The sequence below is a fragment of the Panthera tigris genome, chromosome F2 (genome assembly GCF_018350195.1).
Source record: "Panthera tigris isolate Pti1 chromosome F2, P.tigris_Pti1_mat1.1, whole genome shotgun sequence".
NCBI classification, from domain to species: domain Eukaryota; kingdom Metazoa; phylum Chordata; class Mammalia; order Carnivora; family Felidae; genus Panthera; species Panthera tigris.
Window position 1 is genome coordinate 23,363,484 of NC_056676.1, and position 24,783 is coordinate 23,388,266.

Sequence of the window (24,783 nt, forward strand, 5' to 3'; positions counted from 1 at the left end):
CTAACCTCTTTTTTTTTTTTCCTTCCCTTCCCCCATGGGTTTCTGTTAAGTTTCTCAGGATCCACCTAAGAGTGAAACCATATGGTATCTGTCTTTCTCTGTATGGCTTATTTCACTTAGCATCACACTCCCCAGTTCCATCCACGTTGCTACAAAAGGCCATATTTCATTCTTTGTCATTGCCACGTAGTATTCCATTGTGTATATAAACCACAATTTCTTTATCCATTCGTCAGTTGATGGACATTTAGGCTCTTTCCATAATTTGGCTATTGTTGAGAGTGCTGCTATAAACATTGGGGTACAAGTGCCCCTGTGCATCAGTACTCCTGTATCCCTTGGGTAAATTCCTAGCAGTGCTATTGCTGGGTCATAGGGTAGGTCTATTTTTAATTTTCTGAGGAAACTCCACACTGCTTTCCAGAGCGGCTGCACCAATTTACATTCCCACCAACAGTGCAAGAGGGTTCCCGTTTCTCCACATCCTCTCCAGCATCTATAGTCTCCTGATTTCTTCATTTTGGCCACTCTGACTGGCGTGAGGTGATATCTGAGTGTGGTTTTGATTTGTATTTCCCTGATAAGGAGTGACATTGAACATCTTTTCATGTGCCTGTTGGCCATCCGGATGTCTTCTTTAGAGAAGTGTCTATTCATGCTTTCTGCCCATTTCTTCACTGGGTTATTTGTTTTTTAGGTGTGGAGTTTGGTGAGCTCTTTATAGATTTTGGATACTAGCCCTCTGTCCGATATGTCATTTGCAAATATCTTTTCCCATTCCGTTGGTTGCCTTTTAGTTTTGTTGGTTGTTTCCTTTGCTGTGCAGAAGCTTTTTATCTTCATAAGGTCCCAGTAATTCATTTTTGCTTTTAATTCCCTTGTTGTGCATTTTTTCATGTGTCGGTTGGCCATCTGGATGTCTTCCTTAGAGAAGTGTCTATTCATGTCTTTCGCCCATTTCTTTACTGGATTATTTGTTTTTTTTGGTGTTGAGTTTGATAAGTTCTTTATAGATTTTGGATACTAACTCTTTATCTGATATGTCATTTGCAAATATCTTCTCCCATTCTGTCGGTTGCCTTTTAGTTTTGCTGATTGTTTCCTTGGCTGTGCAGAAGCTTTTTATTTTGATGAGGTCCCAGTAGTTCATTTTTGCTTTTGTTTCCCTCGCCTCTGGAGATGTGTTGAGTAAGAAGTTGCTGCGGCCAAGATCAAAGAGGTTTTTGCCTGCTTTCTCCTCGAGGATTTTGACGTCTTCCTGTGTTACACTGAGGTCTTTCATCTATTTTATTTTTGTGTATGGTGTAAGAAAGTGGCCCAGCTTCATTCTTCTGCATGTCGCTGTCCACTTTTCCCAGCACCACTTGCTGAAGAGACTGTCTTTATTTCCTGCTTTGTCAAAGATTAGTTGGCCATATGTTGGTGGGTCCATTTCTGGGTTCTCTATTCTGTTCCATTGATCTGAGTGTCTGTTCTTGTGCCAGTACCACACTGTCTTGATGATTACAGCTTTGTAGTATAGCTTGACGTCTGGGATTGTGATGCTTCCTGCTTTGGTTTTCTTTTTCAAGATTGCTTTGGCTCTTCGGGGTCTTTTCTGGTTCCATACAAATTTTAGGATTATTTGTTCTAGCTCTGTGAAGAATGCTGGTATTACTTTGATAGAGATTGCATTGAATATGTAGATTGCTTTGGGTAGTATTGACATTTTAACAATATTTGTTCTTCCTATCCAGGAGCATGGAATCTTTTTCCATATTTTTGTGTCTTCTTCAATTTCTTTCATAAGCTTTCTATTATTTTTTAACTCTTTGGTTAGATTTATTCCTAGGTATTTTATGGTTTTTTTGTGCAACTGTAAATGGGATAGATTCCTTGATTTCTCTTTCTGTTGCTTCATTGTTGGTATATAGGAATGCAACTAATATATGTGCATTGATTTTATATCCTGCAACTTTGCTGAATTCATGAATCAGTTCTAGAAGTTTTTTGGTGGAATCTTTTGGGTTCTCCATGTAGAGTATCATGTCATCTGCGAAGAGTGAAAGTTTGACCTCCTCCTGGCGGATTTGGATGCCTTTTATTTCTTTGTGTTGTCTGCTTGCAGAGGCGAAGACTTCCAATACTATATTGAATAACAGTGGCGAGAGTGGACATCCCTGTCTTGTTCCTGACCTTAGGGGGAAAGCTCTCAGTTTTTACCCCACTGTAACTCAGTAGGATTTCTATACACTAACAATAAGATATCTGAAAAGGACTAAGAAAACAATCCATTTACAATAGCATCAAAAAGAATAAAACATTTAGAATTCTCTTAACCAAGGAGGTGAAAATTTGTATACTGGAAATTATAAAACACTGCTCAAAGGATTAAAGATGGAACAAATAAATGAAGAGAAATCCCATGCTCATGGATTGTGAAATTTAATATTATTACAGTGTCCATACAACCCAAACAATCTAAAGATTTGATGTAATCCTCATCTAAATACCACTGGCATTTTTTAAAGAAAAAAAAAATCCTAAAATTCACATGGAACTACAAAAGACCTAAGAGAGACAAGTCAGTCTTGAGAAAGAAGAAATAATCTTAAGGTACCATGCTGACTCATTTTGAAACATTACAAAGCTATAGTAATCAAAACACTGAGGTACTGGAATAAAGATAGACATATTGACCAAAGGAACAGAATAGAAAGCCCAGAAATAAATTCACACACATATGGTCACGTGATCTTTGACAATGGTGTCAAGACTACAATGGGGACATGACAGCCTCTTCATCAAATGGTGTTGGGCAAACTGGATCTCTGTAAGCAAAGGAATGAAATCGGACCCTTATTTTATACCATATACAAAAAAGTCAACTTAAAATGGGTTAAGGATTTAAACATAAGACCCCAAACAACAAAACTCCTAGAGGAAAATGTAGGGGACTTTCATAACATTGGTCTAGGCAATGATTTCTCAGATATGATACCAAAAACATAGGCAAAAATAGACCAAACGGGATTATATCAAATGAAAAAGCTTCTGTACAGAAAAGGAAACAATCAATAGAGTGAAAAGGCAACTTATGGAATGGGAGAAAATATCTGCAAACCATTTATCTTATAAGGGAGCAAAACTCAAAATATATAAAAGATTCCTACAACTCAACAGCAAAAAGATTAATAATCTGATTTAAAAATGTGCAAAGAAAGGACTTGAACAGACATTTCTCCAAAGAAGGCATACAAATGGTCAACAGGTATATGAAAAGATGCTCGACATAACTAATTATCATGGAAATGCAAAACAAAACCTTAATAAAGCAACACCTCACACCCGGTAGGATGACCATTAAAAAAAAAAAAAAAAAAAAGGAAGGAAGTTTTGATAAGGATGTAGAGAAATTTGAACCCCTGTACACTGTTAGTGCGAATGTAAAATAGTGAAGCCACTATGGAAAAACAGTATGGATATCTCAAAAATTATAAAAAGAACTGTCACATGAGAAACGGCAATCACACTCCTGGGTGTTTATGCAAAAGAACTGAAAACGAGATCTTAAAGAGATATTTGTACTTTGTGTTCACTGCAGCTTTATTCACAATAGCAAAGAAGGAGAAATAATCTAATGTCTGTCAGTGGGTGAATGGATAAAGAAGAGTGGTGTATACATATGATAGAATATTACTCAGCTATAAAAAGAAAGAAATCCTGTCATATGTAATAACATGGATAAACATTGAGAACATTATGCTAAGTGATATAAACCAGTCACAGAAAGACAAATACTACATGATTCCACATATATGAGTTATCTAAAGTAGTCAAACTCACAGAAAACAGAAAGTAGAATGGTGGCTGCCAAGGACTGGGAAGAAGGGAAAATGGGGAGTTGCTGCTCAATAAGTACAGAGCTTCAGTCATGCATGATGAAAAAATTCTAGGGATTTGTTGTACAACATTGTGTCTACAGTTAACAATACTACACTATGCATTTAAAAATTTGTTGAAAGGGCAGGTCTCATGTATGTTTTTAACCACAATAAAAAATAAAATTTAATTTAAAAATACTTAATGTCCTATGTACCAATAATGAACAAGTGGAACTTGAAGCTAAAAACACAATACCATTTACATTAGCACCCAAAAATGAGATACCTAGGTATAAATCTAACAAAATATGTAAAACATCTATATGAAGAAAAGTACAAAACCCTGGTGAACAAAATCAAAGAACTAAATAAATGGAGAGATATCCCATGTTCACAGATAGGAAGACTCAATATTGTCAAGAGGTCAGTTCTTCCCAACTTGACCTATAGATTCCATGCTATCACAATTAAAATCCTAGCAAGTTATTTTATAAGTACTGACAAACTGATTCTAAAGTTTACATGGAGAGGCAAAAGTCCCCAGAATAGCCAACAACACAATATTGAAGGTGAAGAACAAAGTTGGAGGACTGATGCTACCCAACTTCAAGACATTATAAAGCTACAGTAATCATAATGTGGTATTAGTGAAAGAACAAACAGATCAAAGGAACAAAAGAGGGAACCCAGAAATACACACCCATATAGTCACTGACCTTTGGCAAAGCAACAAAGGCAATACAATTGGGCAAAGACAGTCTCTTCAACAAATGATACTGAAATGACTGGACATCCATGAACACAAAAATTAACCTAGACACAGATCTTACGCCTTTCATAAAGCCAGTAGACCCAAATGTAAAATCCAAAACTATAAAACTTCAAGAAGAGATTACGGGAGAAAATCTAGATGACCTTGGGTATGGTAATGCCTTTGTAGATGTAACATTAAAACAAGATCCATGAAAAAACAATTGATAAGCTAGACTTCATTTACAATTAAAATTTCTATTCTAAAAAAAAGACAATAATATGAGAATTACAAAGGAAGTCACAGACTGGGAGAAAGTATTTGCAAAAGATACATTTGATAAAAGACTATTGTCCAAAATACACAAAGAACTCTAAAAACTCAACAATAAGATAACAAACACCACAATTAAAAAGGACCTTAACAGACACCTCACCAAAGAAGATATACAGATGGGGGGTGGAGGGGGAGATACACATATAGCAAATAACCATATGAAAAGATGCTCTGCATCGTATGTCCCAAAGGAAATGCAAATAAAAATGAGATACTACTACACACCTATTAAAAGAACCAAAATCCAGCATACTGACACCATTGCCAAATGCTGACAAGGACACAGAGTTATAGGAACTCCTATTCCTTGCTGGTGCCAACGCAAAAATGGTACAGCCACTCTGGAAGACAGTACTCTTAACCACACAGTCCAGCAATTGTGCTTCTTGATATTTCTTCAAAGGAGTCAGAAACTATGTCTACACAAAAACTTGCACATAAATGTTCATAGCAGCTTTATTTATAATTGCCTAAACTTGGAAGCAACCAAGATGTCCCTCGGTAGGTGAGTGGATAAACTATGATCCATCCAGACAATGGAATACTATTGAGTACTAAAAAGAAATGGGCTATCAAGCCTTGAAAAGACATGAAAGAATCCTAAATGCTTGTTACTATGCGAAAGAAGCCAATCTTAAAAGAGTATGTATCTATGATTCCAACTGCATGATACCCTGGAAAAGGAAAAACTACAAAAACAATAAAAATACCAATGGTTGTCAAGATTGGGGGAGAGAGGAAGAGATGAATAGGCAGAGCACAGGATTTCTAGGGCTGTGAAAATATTCTATATGATATTATAATGATGGATATATATATACCATCAGACATTTGTCCAAACCTATAAAATGTGCAACACCAAGAATGAACTGTAAGGTAAACTACAGACTTGAGCGATTATGATATGTCAACGCAGATTCATCCTTTGTCAAAACACACACACACACACACACACACACACACACACACACACACACACACACACTAAACCATTCTGGTGAGTGACGTTGATCATGCAGGAAGCTATGCCTGTGCAGGGATGGGGAATATATGAGAAATCTCTGTACCATCCTCTCAATTTTGTTGTAAATCTAAAACTGCTTTAAAAAAATATTTTAAAAAAATAGCAAATAAAAAAGTCTGACATTTTGTAGTAGCACGAAGTGGAACAAAGAAAAGATAATAGTATAGTCGTAAATGTAAATGTACTAGACTGAAGCCTCCCTATCTGAGTTTGAGTTGTAGCAGCAGATAGCCTTTTTACCTTGCTTTCTTGATCTGTAAAATGAATCAGACTAGAGGAACTTGAAAATCTCTTTCAGCTCTAAAAGCCTATGAATCATCTTAACACAAACCAGAAAGCTTGGAATAAAACAATACACTTGAATAACATCACCCAAAAAGCCTGTTGAGTGTTTTCAAAAATGGACTATTACTAAAGTTTTTTAAGTCTTAAGAAAAATCATGTAATGCAGATGGCTGTTCCATTGTTAAAACAAACATTTCACATGCTTTCTCAGCCATTTTAGTGTTTTTACATGATCCACCCAAATATCAAACTGGTATCTGAAACAATAGTTTGGACATTTTCCATGTTATGAAACATCCTAAATGTTTTTTAAAAAAGATTCTGGTAAATGATATACAAAACATTCTTTCAAGAAAATGTATACTTAATTTTAGTGGAATTTCTTAGAAAAAATATTTATTTTTTTCTTAATTATCAGCAAGTGATATGTATGGAAATAAATGTGTAGTGGCAAACGCCAGACCTTAGAATCAAAAGACACAAGTTCAAGTCTTCACCACCTCTAACTTACTGTCCCTCAGGCAAATTAAAAAAATCACCCGAGCTTCAATTATCCTATTTGTAAAATCAGAGGTTGGACATTCTCCAACCTTTTCACACTTAGGACCGCTTGCATTGTTTTTCTTCTATACATACCATATCTCCTGCATTTATTTAGTAATAATAAATCATCTTCCTGTTTCTTCTACCAAAGACTGCCAATCTGAGATTCAGAACAACTTGTGATATGAATTCAGAGATATATTTCTAACTCAAAGCAATAAATCCACCAAGAATGAATGCAATATTTCTATTAGGTTGTTGAATACCAATAATGACACCTATTATAAATTGAGTCTAGCAACACCAAGCTGAAAACCACAGGTCTAAAAGATACCTAAGACAATCAACACAGTGGGGAAAAAAGTAAAAACACTGCATTTTTTTCATTTGTTCAAATGAAACCAACAATGTCAGGTACTGTGCTCTCATGCTTTACTTTTTAAATCAAAATAATTGATTCCCTCCCCGCCCCCCAGATTACACTTATTTTTTGTTTTCCCTCCTTTTCTTATTGGGCAGGGTGGTGGTGGTTAACCATGTTTATCTTTCAGATTGATTGGCTTTCGAAGAAGCAGTTTCAACTTTAAAAATTTTTATTGCAATCATGGATAATATCAAACATAGTACAATGCAGTTAATAAGTATTTTCTGAATAAATGAAAGAGTAAATGCTACATCCATTATATGCGGAAGTTTTATGGAGACTGTCTTCACTGCCTCACTGAATCTTAAACCTAACAGCCCTCAACCATACAGTTGCCTGTTGTTTCTTTTAAAAAAGGGCTTTTAGTCAATGTTTTGACTATCCATACTCCTCTCACTTCTCATGCCAAGATTTTTATCTTCTCAATTACTTGTACTCCATGTAGTAGGTATAGAAAGATCATGGACTGAGCACTTCTTCATTCACATTTGTTTTGAACAGAGCTTTCAATTTATTCATGTTAAAACACAATAAAGACTCAATGATTAAAACTGGTGCATGAATAAACAGACAGATGAACAGAAGAGAATAGAAAGCCCAGAATAAAACTAAATACACAATCCTGGGATGCCTGGGTGGCTCAGTCGGTTAAGCATCTGACTTTGGCTCAGTTCATGATCTCATGGTTCATGGGTTCAAGCCCCGTGTCAGGCTCTGTTCTGACAGCTCAAAGCCTGGAGCCTGCTTCTGTGTCTCCCTCTCTCTCAAAAATAAATAAACATAAAAATTTAAAAACAGAATCTTAGTATATAATAACAGTAAATTTTCAATTCAGTGGGGATCAAAGTTGAAGTCATACTTGAGGTATAAATCCCAGATGGGTCAAAGATTGAAAGACAAAAAAAAATAAAACTATGGAAGTTCCAGAAGATAACGTGAGAGTATTTTTTATAATCATACAGTGGCAAAGGCATTATTAACTCTGTTAAGATTACAAGTGCTATATAAGACTATAAAAGATAGACCATTCAAATATACTAAAAATAAAACCAAACTTTAAAAGAAAATTTCACCATAAACAAAGAGAACTTGAAAAATATTGGCAAGTCATATTATAAAGGCACATACACATATACTCTCTTATCAAATAAGAAAGAATAAAAGACCAGCAATCTAACTTTAAAATGAGCGACAGGCCTATGTCAGTGACATAAAGAGTACAGAAATGGCTCAGCAATATACAAAGATACAGTTGATCTCATTCACAATAGAAGTGTAAAATAAAACTACACTGAATACCATATTTCAACGATCAGATTGGCACAGATCCAGAAGTTTGACAGCACCTTGTGTTCCTAAAGCTGTGGGGAAACAGGAAATCTCATATACTGCTGGTAGGAATGTAAACTGTTAAATCTCTACTGAGCATAATCTGGCTACACCTATCAAAATTATATGTGTACATATTCTTTGACTCAGTAATTCCACTTGTAGCAATCTACCCAACAAATATACTAGCACACACGTAAAATGATATGTGTATGAGGCTTTACCCAGCAGGATAATTTATAATAGAAATATAATATAAATAATCTAAATGCCCATAGGTTAGAAACCAGTCAAATAATAATAAAGGCCTATACATATCAATACGGAAGGCTCTTCAGGACATATGAAGTGAAAAGAGAAAATTGTAGAATAGTGTGTCTGGAATGCTAGGGGATAAAATAATATGTACTTGAATTTGCTTTTATATGTATAAAAAGATTCTGAACAATACAAAAGAAACCAGCCAAACATAAGTTAACTTCTTTGGGGAACAGGGTAAAAACTGTGCTAATTAGGACAAAAGTAGGGGAAGACTTCACTTTTCATACATTATTTATTTTTAGTAAAAAGAAAAAAGAAAAATTAGATTAAGGATTTAATTGAATTTGAACTAAACTCCAACTAAGTTCATAGGTAAAAGGAAAATAAAAGGTAAAAGATTTTTTAAATGTCTATTTGAAGCAGTGGGTAGGACTAGATACTTTGAGGGGCTCTCAGGCTATCCCATTACAGAACACTAGTATTTCTGTAAATCTGAACTTACCCGTACCCTACAATACACAAATTTCACTCCCAGGTGTGTTCCTTGAAACTTACCCATGTGCACCAGAAGACAGGTTCAAAAATGTTCATAGGAATACTGTTTATAGCAATAAAATCCTGAAAATATCTCAGTGTAGCTCAATACATATACAATGGCTTAAATACTATGATGCAACAAATTCATCTTATATTACAAGTGGGAGAAAAAAAGCTTTAGAAAATACACAGTAATATTCTTTCTAAATCTTTGGATTAAACAATTAAATCTTTCGGATTTAAACAATTACTGTTAAGGATTCATACTTATTTGGTAAAACTATGAAATACAGGGTGAGGGTACTACATATAAAATCCAGAGAGTGTCACCCCTGTTGTGGAGACGCATGGGAGGCCAAGGGATATGAAAGAGGAGAATGTAACCATAATGATATTGGTAATGTTCTGATTCTTAAATTGAGTGGTGGGTTCACGAGTGTTTATTTTATTATCATCTTCATAAATGTGTTAAATACTCTATGGATCAAGTTGTATTTTTTCACTAAAGATGGTAACACAAGTTTAACATTTCTTAACAACTGTAATTCTGTACTGAATTCAGAAAACTCCATCTTTCTACGCAAGCTGATGAATAAGTAATTTTGAGGATTAACCTTATTTTCTCCTTCTGCTTATTGTAGAGTTCCTTTGATAACAGAGAAAATCAATTAAGTAGTTATTAATACTTCAATTTTTAACCTCTAGGTATTTTCATCTGTATGTCATTACTATCCTCTCTTCCAGGTATGAAAATGCTAGATTTAGAAACCTTTCAATCCCCATAGATCTCTGAGAATAAACAGCATATATTTCAGATTTCTAGAACAAATTTCCAAAATGAAATTTCAATCAGACTTTAAAAAACTATATCTCTTCTTTCAAAAAAAGGTCATAAAAGGTTCTCCAAGGGACTTCGGTATGTAGATAACTGCTACCCTAGCTGTTTACTATACACTACGTGTTTAAATTCAGTCAGTTTGTACAACTCAGGCCAAAGTTTGTGAGTGTTTTAACCATATATATTTTTTTTCTGGTTATAAAACCAGTATATGTTTATTATGGAAAAAAAAATCTCTGCTTTTCAATGTCTTTTAGTTAAGCGTTAGAAAGAAATGTGCCTAATCTTTGTATTCTTCTGGTTTCAGAAAGTCTGTGCTAATTCACAATCCTACCAGCAGTATCTGAGCACCTGTTTCCTCAACATTTAGATTTATCATTCTTAAATCCTTGCCAATTTTTTTTGTTTATTTATTTATTTTGAGAGAGAGAGAAAGACCACGAGCAGGGAAGGGGCAGAGAGAGGGAGATAGAATCCCAAGCAGGCTCCACACGGTCAACACAGAGCCTGATGTGGGGCTCAAACTCACAAACCATGAGATTATGACCCAAGCCAAAACCAAGAGTCGGATGCAAAATCAACTGAGCCACCCAGGCGCCCCCTCCTTGCCAATTTTTATGGATCAGAAATTACATGACATTTATTTTAATCTGCACTTTCCTGATTATGCAATTTTTCATGATTTAATATCTGTTCTTTTCAAATGTCTCCTTAAGTCTTTTGGCCATTTTTCTATTAGGATATTTACCTCTTACTTTATTATTATTAATCTCTATGTGCCCTTTGTGTATATTTATCCTATTGCTGTATATGCTGATATTTATGCTGTTTATCATTTGCCTTTCATTTTCCTATGCTGCTTCACGAATTCATTTTTAGTTTTTATGTACCTAACTCTTTTTTCTTTATGCTTTCATCCTTTACTCTTAAAAAATACTCTCATACTACAATCAATAAATGCATCTTTAAATTGCTCATTTGGTTTCCTTTTTAAAAAACCATGTATTTGAATTTTTTGTGTGTAAAAATGAGTCAAACAAGTTTTTAAATTCGTGGAAATTTAAATTCATTCAATCTTTCCTGAGAATATTTCAGAAAAATATACTATCTTTTTCACCTGATTAAAGAAACAGAAGCAAGCTTAATACTGCCTCTCTCCTCCTGAGATTCAATGGGCAAGACAAGAGAATCCCAATCCTAGTAATAAAAAGGGCTATAGCTTCTCACCACTCAGGCAAGTCCAACATAGCCACCAATGTAAAAGGAGGGGAGTATCTTTCTGGAACATTTGGATCTTCCTTCCTTGATTCAAGGGAGGAATAGCATTTCCACCTGCCGTTTCAACAGGTGCAACAGCAATGGCAATGAGGATGTGTCTGTCTTGTTGCCCCCAACTGCTCCAGTTAAATAGCCCTCTATTTATGGGATAGGACTTTGCTCAAAGATAATCATCCAGGGCACAAATAGCCCAACAATCTTTTAAAAGTAGATAGCTGCAAGTCAGCTACACTCTTGGATTTCCAACATAGTATTTATGTCCAAATAAATAAGTAACCTGATCGCTTAGTTTAATATTTAAATCCAACCAGCTCCAACTAATTTAGTTGTCTCATTACAAAGTGGTTTGTTAAGGGAGGCACAAAAGCAGATTGTTCAGGGTACTCTGCCAAAACACTTAAAGAATCTATTAATCTGTTATCTTAAAAGTACAGCCCTCACCCATACCCACACAAAAAAGCAGAGGTTGTAAATACAGTATACAGCATATGGGAAACAAGCCTACAATCTATCTTAAGCCATATCACTGGGATGATGTAGCCTCCTGGTTTCAGGATGTAGATACAGAGTTTAATAATAAATGGATGGGACACAAAAGTGACCAAAAAATGGCAAGCCAACTACAATACTGTAAAGGTCAATAAGAATTCTATCCCATCCCAAAAGTATTTGTCCTGGGTCATCTCTAATGAACCTAGAAGAGCCAGCATATTTCACAGGGGCTAAATAAAACTTTTTAAAAGGTTAACGGAAAAATATTTATGTGAAAAATGCCTCCAAATAATCTTTTAGTGGGTGGATTCAGCACATACCAGTGAATACCTTTGAGCTTAGTCCAATTTTGAATTAAGCTAGAGTTCACCTTTAAGAAACAATGAACCTGTTTTTAAGTAAAACCCTGTATTAATAAGAAACATGGAATGTGAATACAAAATAAAAGATATTATCAACTGAACTGTATCTAAATATTTTACAAAGTTTTCCATGAGCTGTCAGTAGATCTTTAAATTCCATGATCTTTTTAAAAACCTGTTAGTCATTCATCTGTAAAAATCTATCTTTTTATGTGTATGCCAAGCATAAAATTGCCCCATGCTACATTTAACACAAACCTCACATTACAAAGTTATGTGTTCTTGCACTTCAACATGACTATGACAGTGATTCAAAGGGTAAAAACACACTAAGAACAGTCTACCTTTTGCTGCAATTCAATACAATGAAGAAAGCCTGAGAAGTATGCAAAAATTAGGTCCATATTTTAAATCTGCAGGCAATCAAGCCAGGAGCCAGGCTATGCAATCACGATCACTTGCAAAACCATTTAAACTATTTTTTGTTGTAATTGTTAGCAGTTTCTTATGACTGTAATCTTAAAAAAACTTATCTTCCACTTCAAAAATTAAATGCACATGTACATGAACTTTTTTTGTCTACTTATAGTTAGGTGTTAGCTGTGCCAGGTTAAAATTATCTTCTTTCTCCTTTCCAATTCTGCATTCCCTGCCTTTAATTTTTGTACACTATGGTTCCAAGTTAATTTCATAATATTTATCAAAATAATGCTTCGCTAAGTACAATTTGTAAAGTAATATAAAGTTTAATAAAGAAAACACTGTAAAGAGTCACTTTATGATACCATTCTGTTTAATATGTTACCTTTTCAGATGTTATTCAAGAATAGTTACTCGTTTTACAAATGTTAGATCATTAAAGATACTCAGCATGATAAACTGGCATGTGCATTGAATTAGAAGATGTGAAATGAGTTGTTCAAAGTCTGAAAATATGCCAGAGGGGCAGACAGCACTGACAACCTCAAATTCCTCTCTTCCCCCACATGTGCCATCCTAAGAGATGCCTGCTCTGACCTTTGCCTGCAAAACTCTTAACACGGACATTCTTCAAGGGACAGAAACCACTCAGGGCAGAATTTCAAACTTAGGGAATTACGCAGGAAAGAATCTAACATGAATGTTACCGTCATATACAAATTTAAATTAATTTTCAGGTAACAGATTCATCACCTGAATGATCAATTGCTAAGAAACTAACTTTTTCCTAACGTATTTCAGAGGACATGGGGCACTGCTGGAGAGCTCCCGCTATCAGGGAGTAAAACAGTTACATTTCAGAGTGGAGCTGCCCTCATCCTCAGTGGTAACCTGAGGCAGGGACCTGATCAGAGGGAAGGACCCTGATATTGGCTTTCTCACCTCTCGGAGTTTGGAAGAGCTGAGGGATCATATCCTTCTTTCACATACTCAATTCGAACTACTGGAGACCGAAGAAAGTTCTAAAGTGTGAACGGTTTGGTTAAGTTTTACACTGACTCCAAACAGCTTTATCACTTCTAACATTATGTCTAAAGCAAATCTTGTAGCATTCTTACACATTTCTGATCACTGAAACTCACTGGCCTCTTTGTGCCATCTCTTCCCCTACTTGCAAGTAAGTCCAAAACCCCTTAGCACGTTTAAAAAAAATCAACAAACACATAAAATTAAGAGCCAAAATGTCACTGTTAAATGATGGAGTTTGCAGGTTATCTATAATGTGATTTCATGTTAAAACTATCAAGGTAATAACCATCCAACTTCCATATTCAAACGTATAGTGTTTATATTCTTTGAAAAAGTATCTAGTGCCAAAAGTAACTATTCCAATACAAACTACAGATACACTGTTCATGAAAAACGTCTGACAGATAAAAAGCGTAAGCATGGAATTTTTGTTAAGCCTACATAGAATTATGTAATTTTTATTTAAAAAGGGAGGGAGAAGGCATAGAAGAAAATCAACAATCACTATGTGCTTACTAGGAAACAGACACCATGCTAAGTACTTTATATATAACCAAGATCAATTTAATGCTTACAATCCCGTACCAAATAATCATACACCTGTATATTCAAACATCAAAGGAATTAAACACAAACTTTCTGAGAGTCCTGAACTGATCTCCATTTTTTTTTCCCTTGGGCTATGTGCTAAGCCTATCACATTCATCATTCTTATATAGAGAGACCAAAGGCTCAGAGTCATATTAAATTATTTAAGTTATTCCCAGAAAGTAACTCATGAATACAATTACCTCACTGAAATATTCTTTTCAAGAGGCTCGTTTTGATGACCCAAGAATTCAATTCTCAGAAGTGTGCTTTGATAAAAGTTTGTTACTAATTTCATTATACATCAAGAGATAAGCTGTGAATATCAAAGAATACTGTTCATTATGACAATTTACATATTTAGGCTTAGTCAGCTTCCAGAAGTTGTAAGGAAGAGAAACAGTCAGAAAGGATATAAATTTGGCTTCACTGAGGACTTCATTTCATAGGGTCTTCACAGGCTGGCTATTTTGTTTTACCGATTTACAGTAAAATGGTCACATTAGGGAAAATAGATACTTTTTGGGAGAGATGGGAAGAAGTTAAAGAAAGACAAATGAGCTTCCACAGCTTGATCATGTACCTTTGAAAAAAGAAATAAACTGGAGATTTTTACATGTTGACGACACTATAATTGGAACGAAATTGCTCACAATTTTATGTAAATTTAATAAAACATTAAAAATTCTAACAACTCGGTACAATGTGAAAAATGTTTATTACTATGTTAAATGAAAACACAGTACAAACTTCCATGTATATTATAATTATGTAAAAACGTGTGTGTACCTAAAAAGAACTGAAACATGAAACAGTTGATTTGGCGTATAACGGACTTAGAGATAATTGCTTTACTTTTTTGATTCTTTTATATTATAACAATGTTGCAATAAAAACAACTTAAAAATTAGATCATTACCATGTGGAGTAAAGGGTACTATCTCTGCGGTGACTAAACCATGCTAAGAACTTCAGTGCTTATGTCTTCTGTCAGTTCCAGGAAAGCAAACACCACAACTTCCTTGTCTTCCATGTGACATCTCCGGCCCAAACAGATCCAATAAATACCCGGCGCCAGACTAATTACTGGACCAATGACGAACATCAAGTGTAGTTAACATGAAAGTGAAAACTTACTGTTATTTGTTGGTTCAGGAAACCCAGCCTTTGGACCACTCCATCCTTTGTTCTCCCCTGTCTGAAAGATTAAATCAATTGTTTAAATCCAGAGAAATAGATTTATTCAAAAAGAAAAAAGTTAACTAATCAACTAAAGCAAGGACAAAAGTCTCTCAAATAATTATTCTGCTTATTCTATCTCTGATGCGAGGACCATGGACACAAAAGTAACTAGTATGACCAGTAGCATTTCTTCCTTTTCTACAGGAGAATCTATTCTTATGTCTCCTGCTTTTTATCTGTTCATCTAAATTTACAACTTAAGTAATCAAGAAAGCCCCGTATTCAGTACATGCATCATATACAACATGGGCTCTATCTAGATGGTTAAAAAGTAAACAATTCTTATTCAAACAGTAAACAATAATAATCGTCACAAATACTGAAGTGACTAAAAGAGCTGCTTTATTGCTCCTGAGGTCAAATTAACAATAGAAATATTACTGTGTCTGTTCTGTAAAAGTTCTATGACAAGGGTCATGCAACATTGCTAATGACATACACAGAAAATTGAAAACTAAGTCCAAACTTTAAGTAAAACCTGTAATATCCTAACTCTGTCAAATGATTTGATCTCTGTTTCAGATAAAAATACATCCAGAGAAACTAAGATATTTTGAAGTAGTATTTTAGTCAAATTAATAAGTGTCTTTAACTGGCTATGTTCTCTTTGTGTGAAGCTGGTATTATTGATACAAAGTACTCGGGGGGAAGAGACATATTCTTATTATAATCAGCATATTTATATTTACATTTACATATTTATATTTACATTATATTTACATTATTTTATATTTACATTATCAGATGCCAACATTCAAATGGATTAACTCCACATATAAGCACAAAATACAATTCTAGCAAATAGATTACCATTGTGGAAGGACAGAGGAGGAGTAAATGTTCGTAAATGCAGATGGATGTTGATGGAAGATCTGGGGAGACCCCAGTTCCACGTTCTCTGTGCTACACAATACGAGATCACTGAGAGACTTCTAGTTTGAAGAAAGTGTAGTAAGGAATGAGTCACCCAAGGGAGGGGAAGAGCAGGCAGATTAAAAGAATGCAGATTCTCAGGCAGATGAGGGCTCAGCTGAAATTGGTAATAATAAATTTAGCATTTCATTCCTCCTTTTATTCTACTTATAACCAAGGTTAAGTATTAGATTATATTCCCTATGTCTAATTTTGTACCTTCAACTGAATCTCAAGCCTACTGTTCTTTGATTTGTACCCCAACACTCTAATAAAATTACTTTTGCAAGGTTTCTTCTTAAACATAACAGAATGAACAGAAGGAGTAATCTGTCTCTCCCCAAACATCTCTAAATTGATAACCCAATAGTCCATAAACTCTCTCTCCCTGTCTTCTGCCCACCTACCCCCCCAAACAGAATATGAAAGGAGTCAACAGCAGAAGAGAGAAGCCTACCAAAGTCTGGAAGCTGAAAAGCAGATACACAAGTTGTAACTGACCTAGCAGATGTGAATAGGCTAAAACTAGTCTGAAGAGTGAGAAGCCAACAAAGACCTTACAAAAAAGTAAACTGATTTGTGCCCCCAGGATCCCAGAAAGCGCCAGGAATTAGAAGCACACCTGGTATTTCTAAAGATGAATGTTGAAAGGACCTGAAAACAGAAAGACTGACTGGAGGTCTTTCAAAGTGCTATGAAATCTCCAGGTCACCTCTTTGACCCCAAAAAGACAGATTTCTTAAGAGGGGTCCTCTTAGAAAAGGCTAAAACAGAGACTCTGAACACCTGGCACAGTTGTAGGTGGGAGTGAAGGGCCACATTGCAAATGAGGAGATAGAGTCTATCTACACTTATCCTGGAAGAGAAGACCCCCAGTGCCCTTCTTCATTTTGGCCTCAGTAGAAAAAGCCAGGCTTCTGACCTACAAGGAATGGCAGAATTAACACAGGGAACAGAATAAAACTTCCAAAAAAAGGTTAACATTTTGCAAAGTTCCCAGAGCCATGAAAGAAATATTATAACAACTAAACAAGAATAGGAGGTTATAAAAAGGAATATTCTGAGGATGAAGAAGAGCTCTAGGAGGTCAAAAATACAATAGCCAAAGTAAGCAATTTCAAAGAAGGACTGGAAGACAGTTACAGAAATCTCCTAGAAAACAGAACAAAAGTAGGGAGAGATGGAAGGGAGGGGGGAAGGGAGGAAGGAAGGAAAGATCAGAAGATTATCCATACGACTAGCAGGCATCCCAGAAAGAAACAATAGCAACAATGGAAGGAAAGAAATTACCAAGGAAATAATATAATAAGAAAATTCCCACTTAAAGAATATTTATCTCTAGATTGAAATCCAAATGCAGTGGGATTCAGGCCTCACTTCCCCTCCAGCCCCCTCCCCTGGTCCCCTATCCCTGGGGTCATTGGTTAAAAAAAAACAATAATAAAAGGGTTAAAAGAAATCCAAATGCCCAACGTGATTTACTAAAGAATACACACATCAAGTCAATTATCCATGAATTTCAGAACCCCTGGGAAAAGAAAGTCAGAAAAGCCTAAAGAGGGGGAAAAAAACATAAAAGTTTCATATATAGGCTGAAGAATCAGAAGGCTATGGAGTTTCAAGAGTAGTCCTGGGAGGCAGAAAACACTGGTGCAATGCCTTCAGAAATCTGTGAAAAAATTATTTCCAATTTAGAATTATATCTCAGAAAAACTATGAATTAAGTGTGTGGGAAATAAGAGTTCAGACCTACAAGATCTCAAAAAATATTTACTTCTCATGTATCTTCTATAGGGAATCTACTAAAGTATGTGCCCATCAAAATAAGGAAGTAGATCAAGAACAAGAGAAACCATCCAGAAAACAGGCAACTCAACAAGGGAGAGAGGCAAAAAAATTTTTCAAAATAATGGTGAAGAGAAGAACCAAAATAGTAGATCTGTAGCGGACCTATCAATCATCCCAAATTAGAAGAGGATAAAGAGCTCCAAGAAAGATTAAAAAAAAAAAAAAAAAAACGAAAAAATTACATGATGTGTTTACTTGGCAGAGAGTCTTAAGAATAAGTTAGAAAGATGCAGAGAAGTATACATGTGGAATATGTGTATGAGAGTTAAGTCTTCATTTTTCATAGCAATCACTCAGATACTATCTACAAATGAAAAATTTAGAAATAGCAATATGAACAACCGACAACATAAAAATAATAGAACAAACAGCTGAAGCATGTGGTAAATGGTTGCTTCTGAAAAAGAGAAGCAGAAATGGCCAGTAGCAGGGCAGAACAGCATATTTCTGTTTATTATAAATCTTGAGCCCTTATACTATTAATCTCGAAAAAATCTTGACTTTTTATACATATATGAGTATTACTTCGACCAATATAATAATCAAATATAAAAAAGAGTGAAGGGGGCTCCCGGTGGCTCAGTCAGTTTAGCATCCTACTCTTGATTTCGCCTCAGGTCATGGGCTCTGTGCTGGGTGTGGAGCCTGCTTGAGATTCTCTTTCTCTCTCTCTTTCTCTTTCTCTTTCTCTCTCTCTCTCTCTCTCTCTCTCTCTCTCTCTTTCTCTTTCTCTCTCTCTCTCTCTCTCTCTCTCTCTCTCTCTCTCTCTCCCTTCCTCCCTTCCTCTCTTCCTCTGCCTGTCTCCCCCACTTGCACTCTCTAACAAAAACAACAAAAAAAATGAAGCATATGTTAGTTACATCTTGATGTAGAACAAACTCCAAGATATAAATGAAACCCCAATATATGAGTGAAAAAGAAAATCAAGATGTAAGAACAGTATACCTTGAAAAGGTATAAAGAATGTTCCACTTTTCCTTAGAATGTAGAAACGTTATCAATGAGGAAACGTAAAAAGTCATAACTTGTCTTGAACCATCAGAGATCTGAGATTGTAAAGCACGTAAGTGAAGTGAATGTGTGTGACAAATCCCTCTGGGGAGAGGCAAGACTCTCAAAGTGTTTCAACACTGGTGGAGCAAAGAAGGAAGAGATGAACGTTCTCAATGCAGGTGAGAAGAAAGTACATGAAATGCCAATAAATTCTAAAAGACTGAGTGTGGGCTAGCACAATAATTTAGAAAAACCAGGATCTTCTGGCAGAAGCTCTTTTCCATGGGCCTCTCCTGAACACTGAGGAAGACAATCAGAGGTACAACTGGAAACCAGAGAGAGCCTCACTCAGTGGAGCAGGTATGCAGCTGGTGAATGTCTGCCACTGAGAGGAAAGCATGGAACTTTACACACTTCTCTAGACTCTTCTTTTATACAAAGCAAAAAGCTCAAGCCACTAGAGAAAGGGGAAAAACAAATACCAACTGCCTCTGGGGTAGAGACAAGAAATTCTGTTGCCCCAGAGGCTTAGGCAAAGACTTGTTGCTTCTGGAAAAGGAGTAAAAGCAAAATCTACTTGCCCCTGGAAAAAAAGGAGTATAAAACCCTCCTGAAAGCAAGGCCCTGCCCCAATATAAAGCATAGGTCTGAAAATGCTGACAAGGGGACAGGACATTCTCTTGCACCCAAGAGCACCCACAGATCCAAAGTCAAGTTTGGCCACCATGGGGAAGGAAGCAGAAACACTGATAAAAACCCACCTCTGAGACCCAGGTACACAAAGTCTGACTGAGAATGAGGCTGGGCAAGAAAATCATGAACTATGTTCCCGTACCCACCGCATTCATAACCAAGTAATAAGCACCAACAGCTGACTGCAGAGTATACACAAAGCCCTCACCCCCTGGCACAGTGAAGAAGGACTGCTGAAATGTAAGGGCGGAGCAGAAACACTGAGGAAAAGCCCACCCCCAAACCTCACCCCACACAGAGTACAGATACCAGTACTGAAGGAATTTGAAGTCAGTAGTGATGACAGCAGCAACAAAACTCAAAATGGGCTCAACTATGACAAGATGGATGCCACCCTCCACACTAACAGTGCTTTACTCAAACTGAAGCACAGGGGGGAAAAAAAGAGTGAAAAATTAAAAGGAACAAAAAATACTGGAGCTATAAAACAATACCAACAGTCTAACAAGTGTGTAACTGGAAATTCCACAGAAGAGAAGAAACAAAGAATAAGAAACATTTGAAATGATAATAGCTGAGAATTTGACAAAATAACTGAATTATAACAAAACGCAGATACCATGTTCAGAGACCACTAAGGCAGGAAAAATACAAAAAGAATAAATGGATGAAGAAGAGGAAGAAAAGGAGGATGGAAGGAGGAAGGACAGGGGAGAAGATAGAAGGGTAAAGGAAAAAAGAAAAAAATCATATTTAGACACATCACAGTCAAACTGCTGAGAACTAATGAAAAAGGAAAATTCTGACAGCCTTCAAAGGGAAAAAAATATACGAGGAGGAAAGAGCAGGTAAGAATTACAGCAGAAATGACATCAAAAGCTACACACGTCAAAAGACAATGAAACAAGATCTTCATAAGTAAAGTTGTGCCCCTTATCCACAGGAGATGCATTCCAAGTTCCCCAGTGGATGCCTGATACCACGGATAGTAACAAACCCTATATATGTGATGTTATTTCCTATACATATGCACCTATGACAATGTTTAATTTATAAATTAGCCACAGTAAGAGATTAACAATAAAAATAATAATAAAATAGAACCATTATAACACTATAATAAGTTATGTGAATGTGGTCTTTCTCTCAAAATACGTTCTCGTACAATACTATTTGTGCAATGATGTGAAATGATAAAATGCCTACATGATGAGATGAAGTGAGGTGAATGACTTAGGCATTCTAATGTGCAGTTAGGCAACTATTAACCTTCTGATGAGTTTCCAGACCTGCAGGTGACTGCAGGTGACTGAAACCATGGAAAGTGAAACCATAAATATAAGGGAGACTCCTTTAAGGAAATAAAGAAAAAAATCCAGAATCCTATATCCAGCCAAAAAAAAAAACTTGCAAAAATGAAGATGAAATAAGGACTTCTTCATCCAACAAAGGCTGAGAGAAATCATTGCCAGTAGACTTATTAATACAAGTAGTTGTAGAGTAAGTTCTATAAGCAGGAGTATGATACCAGAAAGAAATCCACACAAATGAACATGTATTCATGAATATGGATCGATACAAATAAATGAAGCATACTGAAAATGGTAAAAATGAGGGTAAAAATACAACACTTTTTTCTCATTTTAACCACATAAAATGATGACTATATAAAGCATAATTAGTAATAATGAATAAACAACAAAAAATAGAGCTCAAAAAACTGTAAGCTTATACTATATACAGAAGTAAAATGTATGACCACAATAGGAGGTCTTTGAAACATACACAGTATAATCACAATAGGAGGTCATAGAGGCATACAGAAAAGTAAAATCTATGACCATATTAGTGGTCAAAAAGAAGAGTGTGAACAAAGAACAAATGGGTAAAGAGAAATAATTAGTAAGATTTAAATCCAACCATATCAGTAACTATAATAAATGCAAATGTTCTAATTACCCTCAACTAAAAGACTGTCAAAATAGATTTTAAAAAGCAAGACCCAATTATATGTTTTCTAAAAGAAAGCAATTTATTTTTTATATGAAATTTATTGTCATATAGGTTTCCATACAACACCCAATGCTCATTCCAAAAGGTGCCCTCCTCAATGCCCATCACCCACCCTCCCCTCCCTCCCACCCCCCATCAACCCTCAGTTTGTTCTCAGTTTTTAAGAGTCTCTTATGAAAAGAAAGCAATTTAAATGTAAAGACACAGGCCAAAACGATGGGAGAAAAATATTCCATGCAAACACTAATCAAAATAAAACTGGGATGGCTATTTAACATCAAGACAAAGCAGAATTCACAGGAAGGAATATTATCAGGACTAAAGAGAAAAATCACATAGTAATAAAGGGGCCAAGTCATCAAAAAGACATAACAATGCCAAATGTGTGTGTGTGTGTGTGTGTGTGTGTGTGTGTGTGTGTTAACAACAAAGTTTCAAAGTACACAAAACAAAATTGACAAAACTGAAAGAAATGGACAAATCCAAATTTGTAACTGGAGACACTAACAATAAAAGAAGATGACAAAAAATCAAAAGCGATATATGACTTGAAAGAAGTCAAAAGGAAAATTATAACATATCTTGAATTGAATGAAAATAAAAACTCATCTTGTCAAAATTTGTAGGACAGAACTAAATCAGTACATAAAGAGAAGTATACAGCATTAAATCTTATATGAGAAAAGAAGAAAGTTCTCAGACCCACAGTCTTAGCTTCTAATTTACAAAGCCAGAAAAAGAACAGAAAATCAAACCCAAAGCTAGTGAAGGAAGGATAAAATAAAGAGTAGAAATCAATAAAATTGAAAATTGAAAAATGGAGAAAATCAATGAAACAAAACCTGGTTGTTTGAAAAAGATAAAGAAGTGCCTGCATGGCTCAGTCAGTTAAGTGTCCAACTCCTGATTTCAGCTCAGGTCATGATCTCATGAACACAAGATCAAAATCCATATTGGGCTCCACACTGCACATGGAGTCTGCTTACGATTCTCTCTCCCTCTCCCTCTGCCCCTATCCTACTCGTACTTTATTTCTCTTATAAAAAAAAAAAAAGAAAAGAAGAGAAGAGAAGAGAGAAAAGAAAAGAATACAAATTAATAAGCTCCTAGCCATATTGATAAGGAGAAAAAGAAAACAAATTACCAACAGCAGGAATGAGAGAGGGAATATCACTACAGATGCTATAGCTATTAAAAGGATAACAAGGAAATGTTGTGAACAATTCTGTACCAATAAATTCAACAACTTAGATAAAACAGACAAATTGCTTGTAAGATTCAAACTGCCAAAGATCACTCAAGCAGAAGTAGATAGTCTGTATAGCCCTATGTCTATTTTTTAAAACTCAATTTATAGTTAAAATCTTCCCACAGAGAAAACCTTCCCCAGATGGAAGGTTACCCCACTGGTAAATTCTACCCAAAAATTAAGGAAGAAAGATTACCAAACTCTTCCAAACTTACTATATGAGAAGCATTACCCTGATACTGATGCTAAAACCAGACAAAGATATAACAACAAAAGAAAAATATAGATCATACATGCAGCCATAAAAATCTTTTAAAATATTAGCAAATCTATTCCACAAATATACAAAAACATAGGTAATACATCGTGATCAAATGGGGTTTATGTCCATCAGGCAAGCTTAGTTCAACATTCAAAAAGCAATCAATGCCCATCCATCAGGATGGCTATTGTTTAAAAAACAAGACAAAACAAAAACAAACATCTACACACACATGTATAAATGTTAGCAAGGACTTGGAGAAACTGGAACCCTGTACATCACTGGTGGGAATATAAAATGATACAGCCACTATTGAAAAGAATTTGGCTATTCCTCAAAATAGTAAATGTACAATTACCATTTGATCAAACAATTTCACTTCTAAGTATATACTCAAAACAATGAAAGTAGAGACTTAAAACAGATACTTATACACCAATGTTCATGGCAGCATTACTCACAATAGCCTTAAGTTGAAAATAACCCAAAATGTCCATCAAAAGATGAATGGATAAACAAAACGTGATATATCCATACAACATAATATTATTCAGGCTTTAAAAGGAATGAAATTTTGGGGCGCCTGGGTGGCTCAGTCGGTTAAGCGTCCAACTTCAGCTCAGGTCATGATCTCCCGGCTCGTGAGTTCAAGCCCCGCATCGGGCTCTGTGCTGACAGCTCAAAGCCTGAATCCTGCTTCAGATTCTGTGTCTCCCTCTCTCTGTGCCCCTCCCCCACCTCTCAAAAATAAATGAACAAAAATTTTTTTTAAAGGAATGAGATTCTGATAGATGCTACAACATGGATGAACCTTGAAAACATGCTAAATGAAATAAGCCTGACAAAAAGGGACAAATATAGTATGATTCCACTTACAGAAGGTTCCTAGAAAAGGTAAATTCATAGAGATAGAGAGTAGAACAGAGGTTACCAGGGGCTGAGTAGAGAGAAGAATGAGGAGTCAGTGTTTAATGGGGTACAGTTTCTCTTTGGGATGATGAAAATGTTCTGGAAGTAGATAGTGGTAATGGTTGCACAACATTGTGAATGTACTTAATGCCACCGAAATATTCACCTTAAAATGCTTAAAATGGTAATTTTTAAAATATTTTACATAAATTTTAGAAATCTGTCAGTAAAATTCACTGTTACAAACTAAACAGAAAAATTATATTACATATCAATAGATGCAGAGAAAGCACTGGGCAAAA

The 24,783-nt window shown here is 35.4% G+C and overlaps 1 protein-coding gene across 9 annotated transcripts in view; it reads right to left on the reverse strand.

The window, feature by feature from the left end:
- Positions 1-24,783, reverse strand: part of STAU2 (staufen double-stranded RNA binding protein 2) — a 309,135-nt gene that overhangs the window by 141,211 nt on the left and 143,141 nt on the right. For all 9 annotated transcript variants that reach the window (XM_007080358.3, XM_042973269.1, XM_042973267.1 and 6 more), the window contains one exon: positions 15,498-15,558. In XM_007080358.3, coding sequence (XP_007080420.1) covers positions 15,498-15,558 — 61 coding nt within the window. The remainder of the gene's footprint in view (positions 1-15,497; positions 15,559-24,783) is intronic.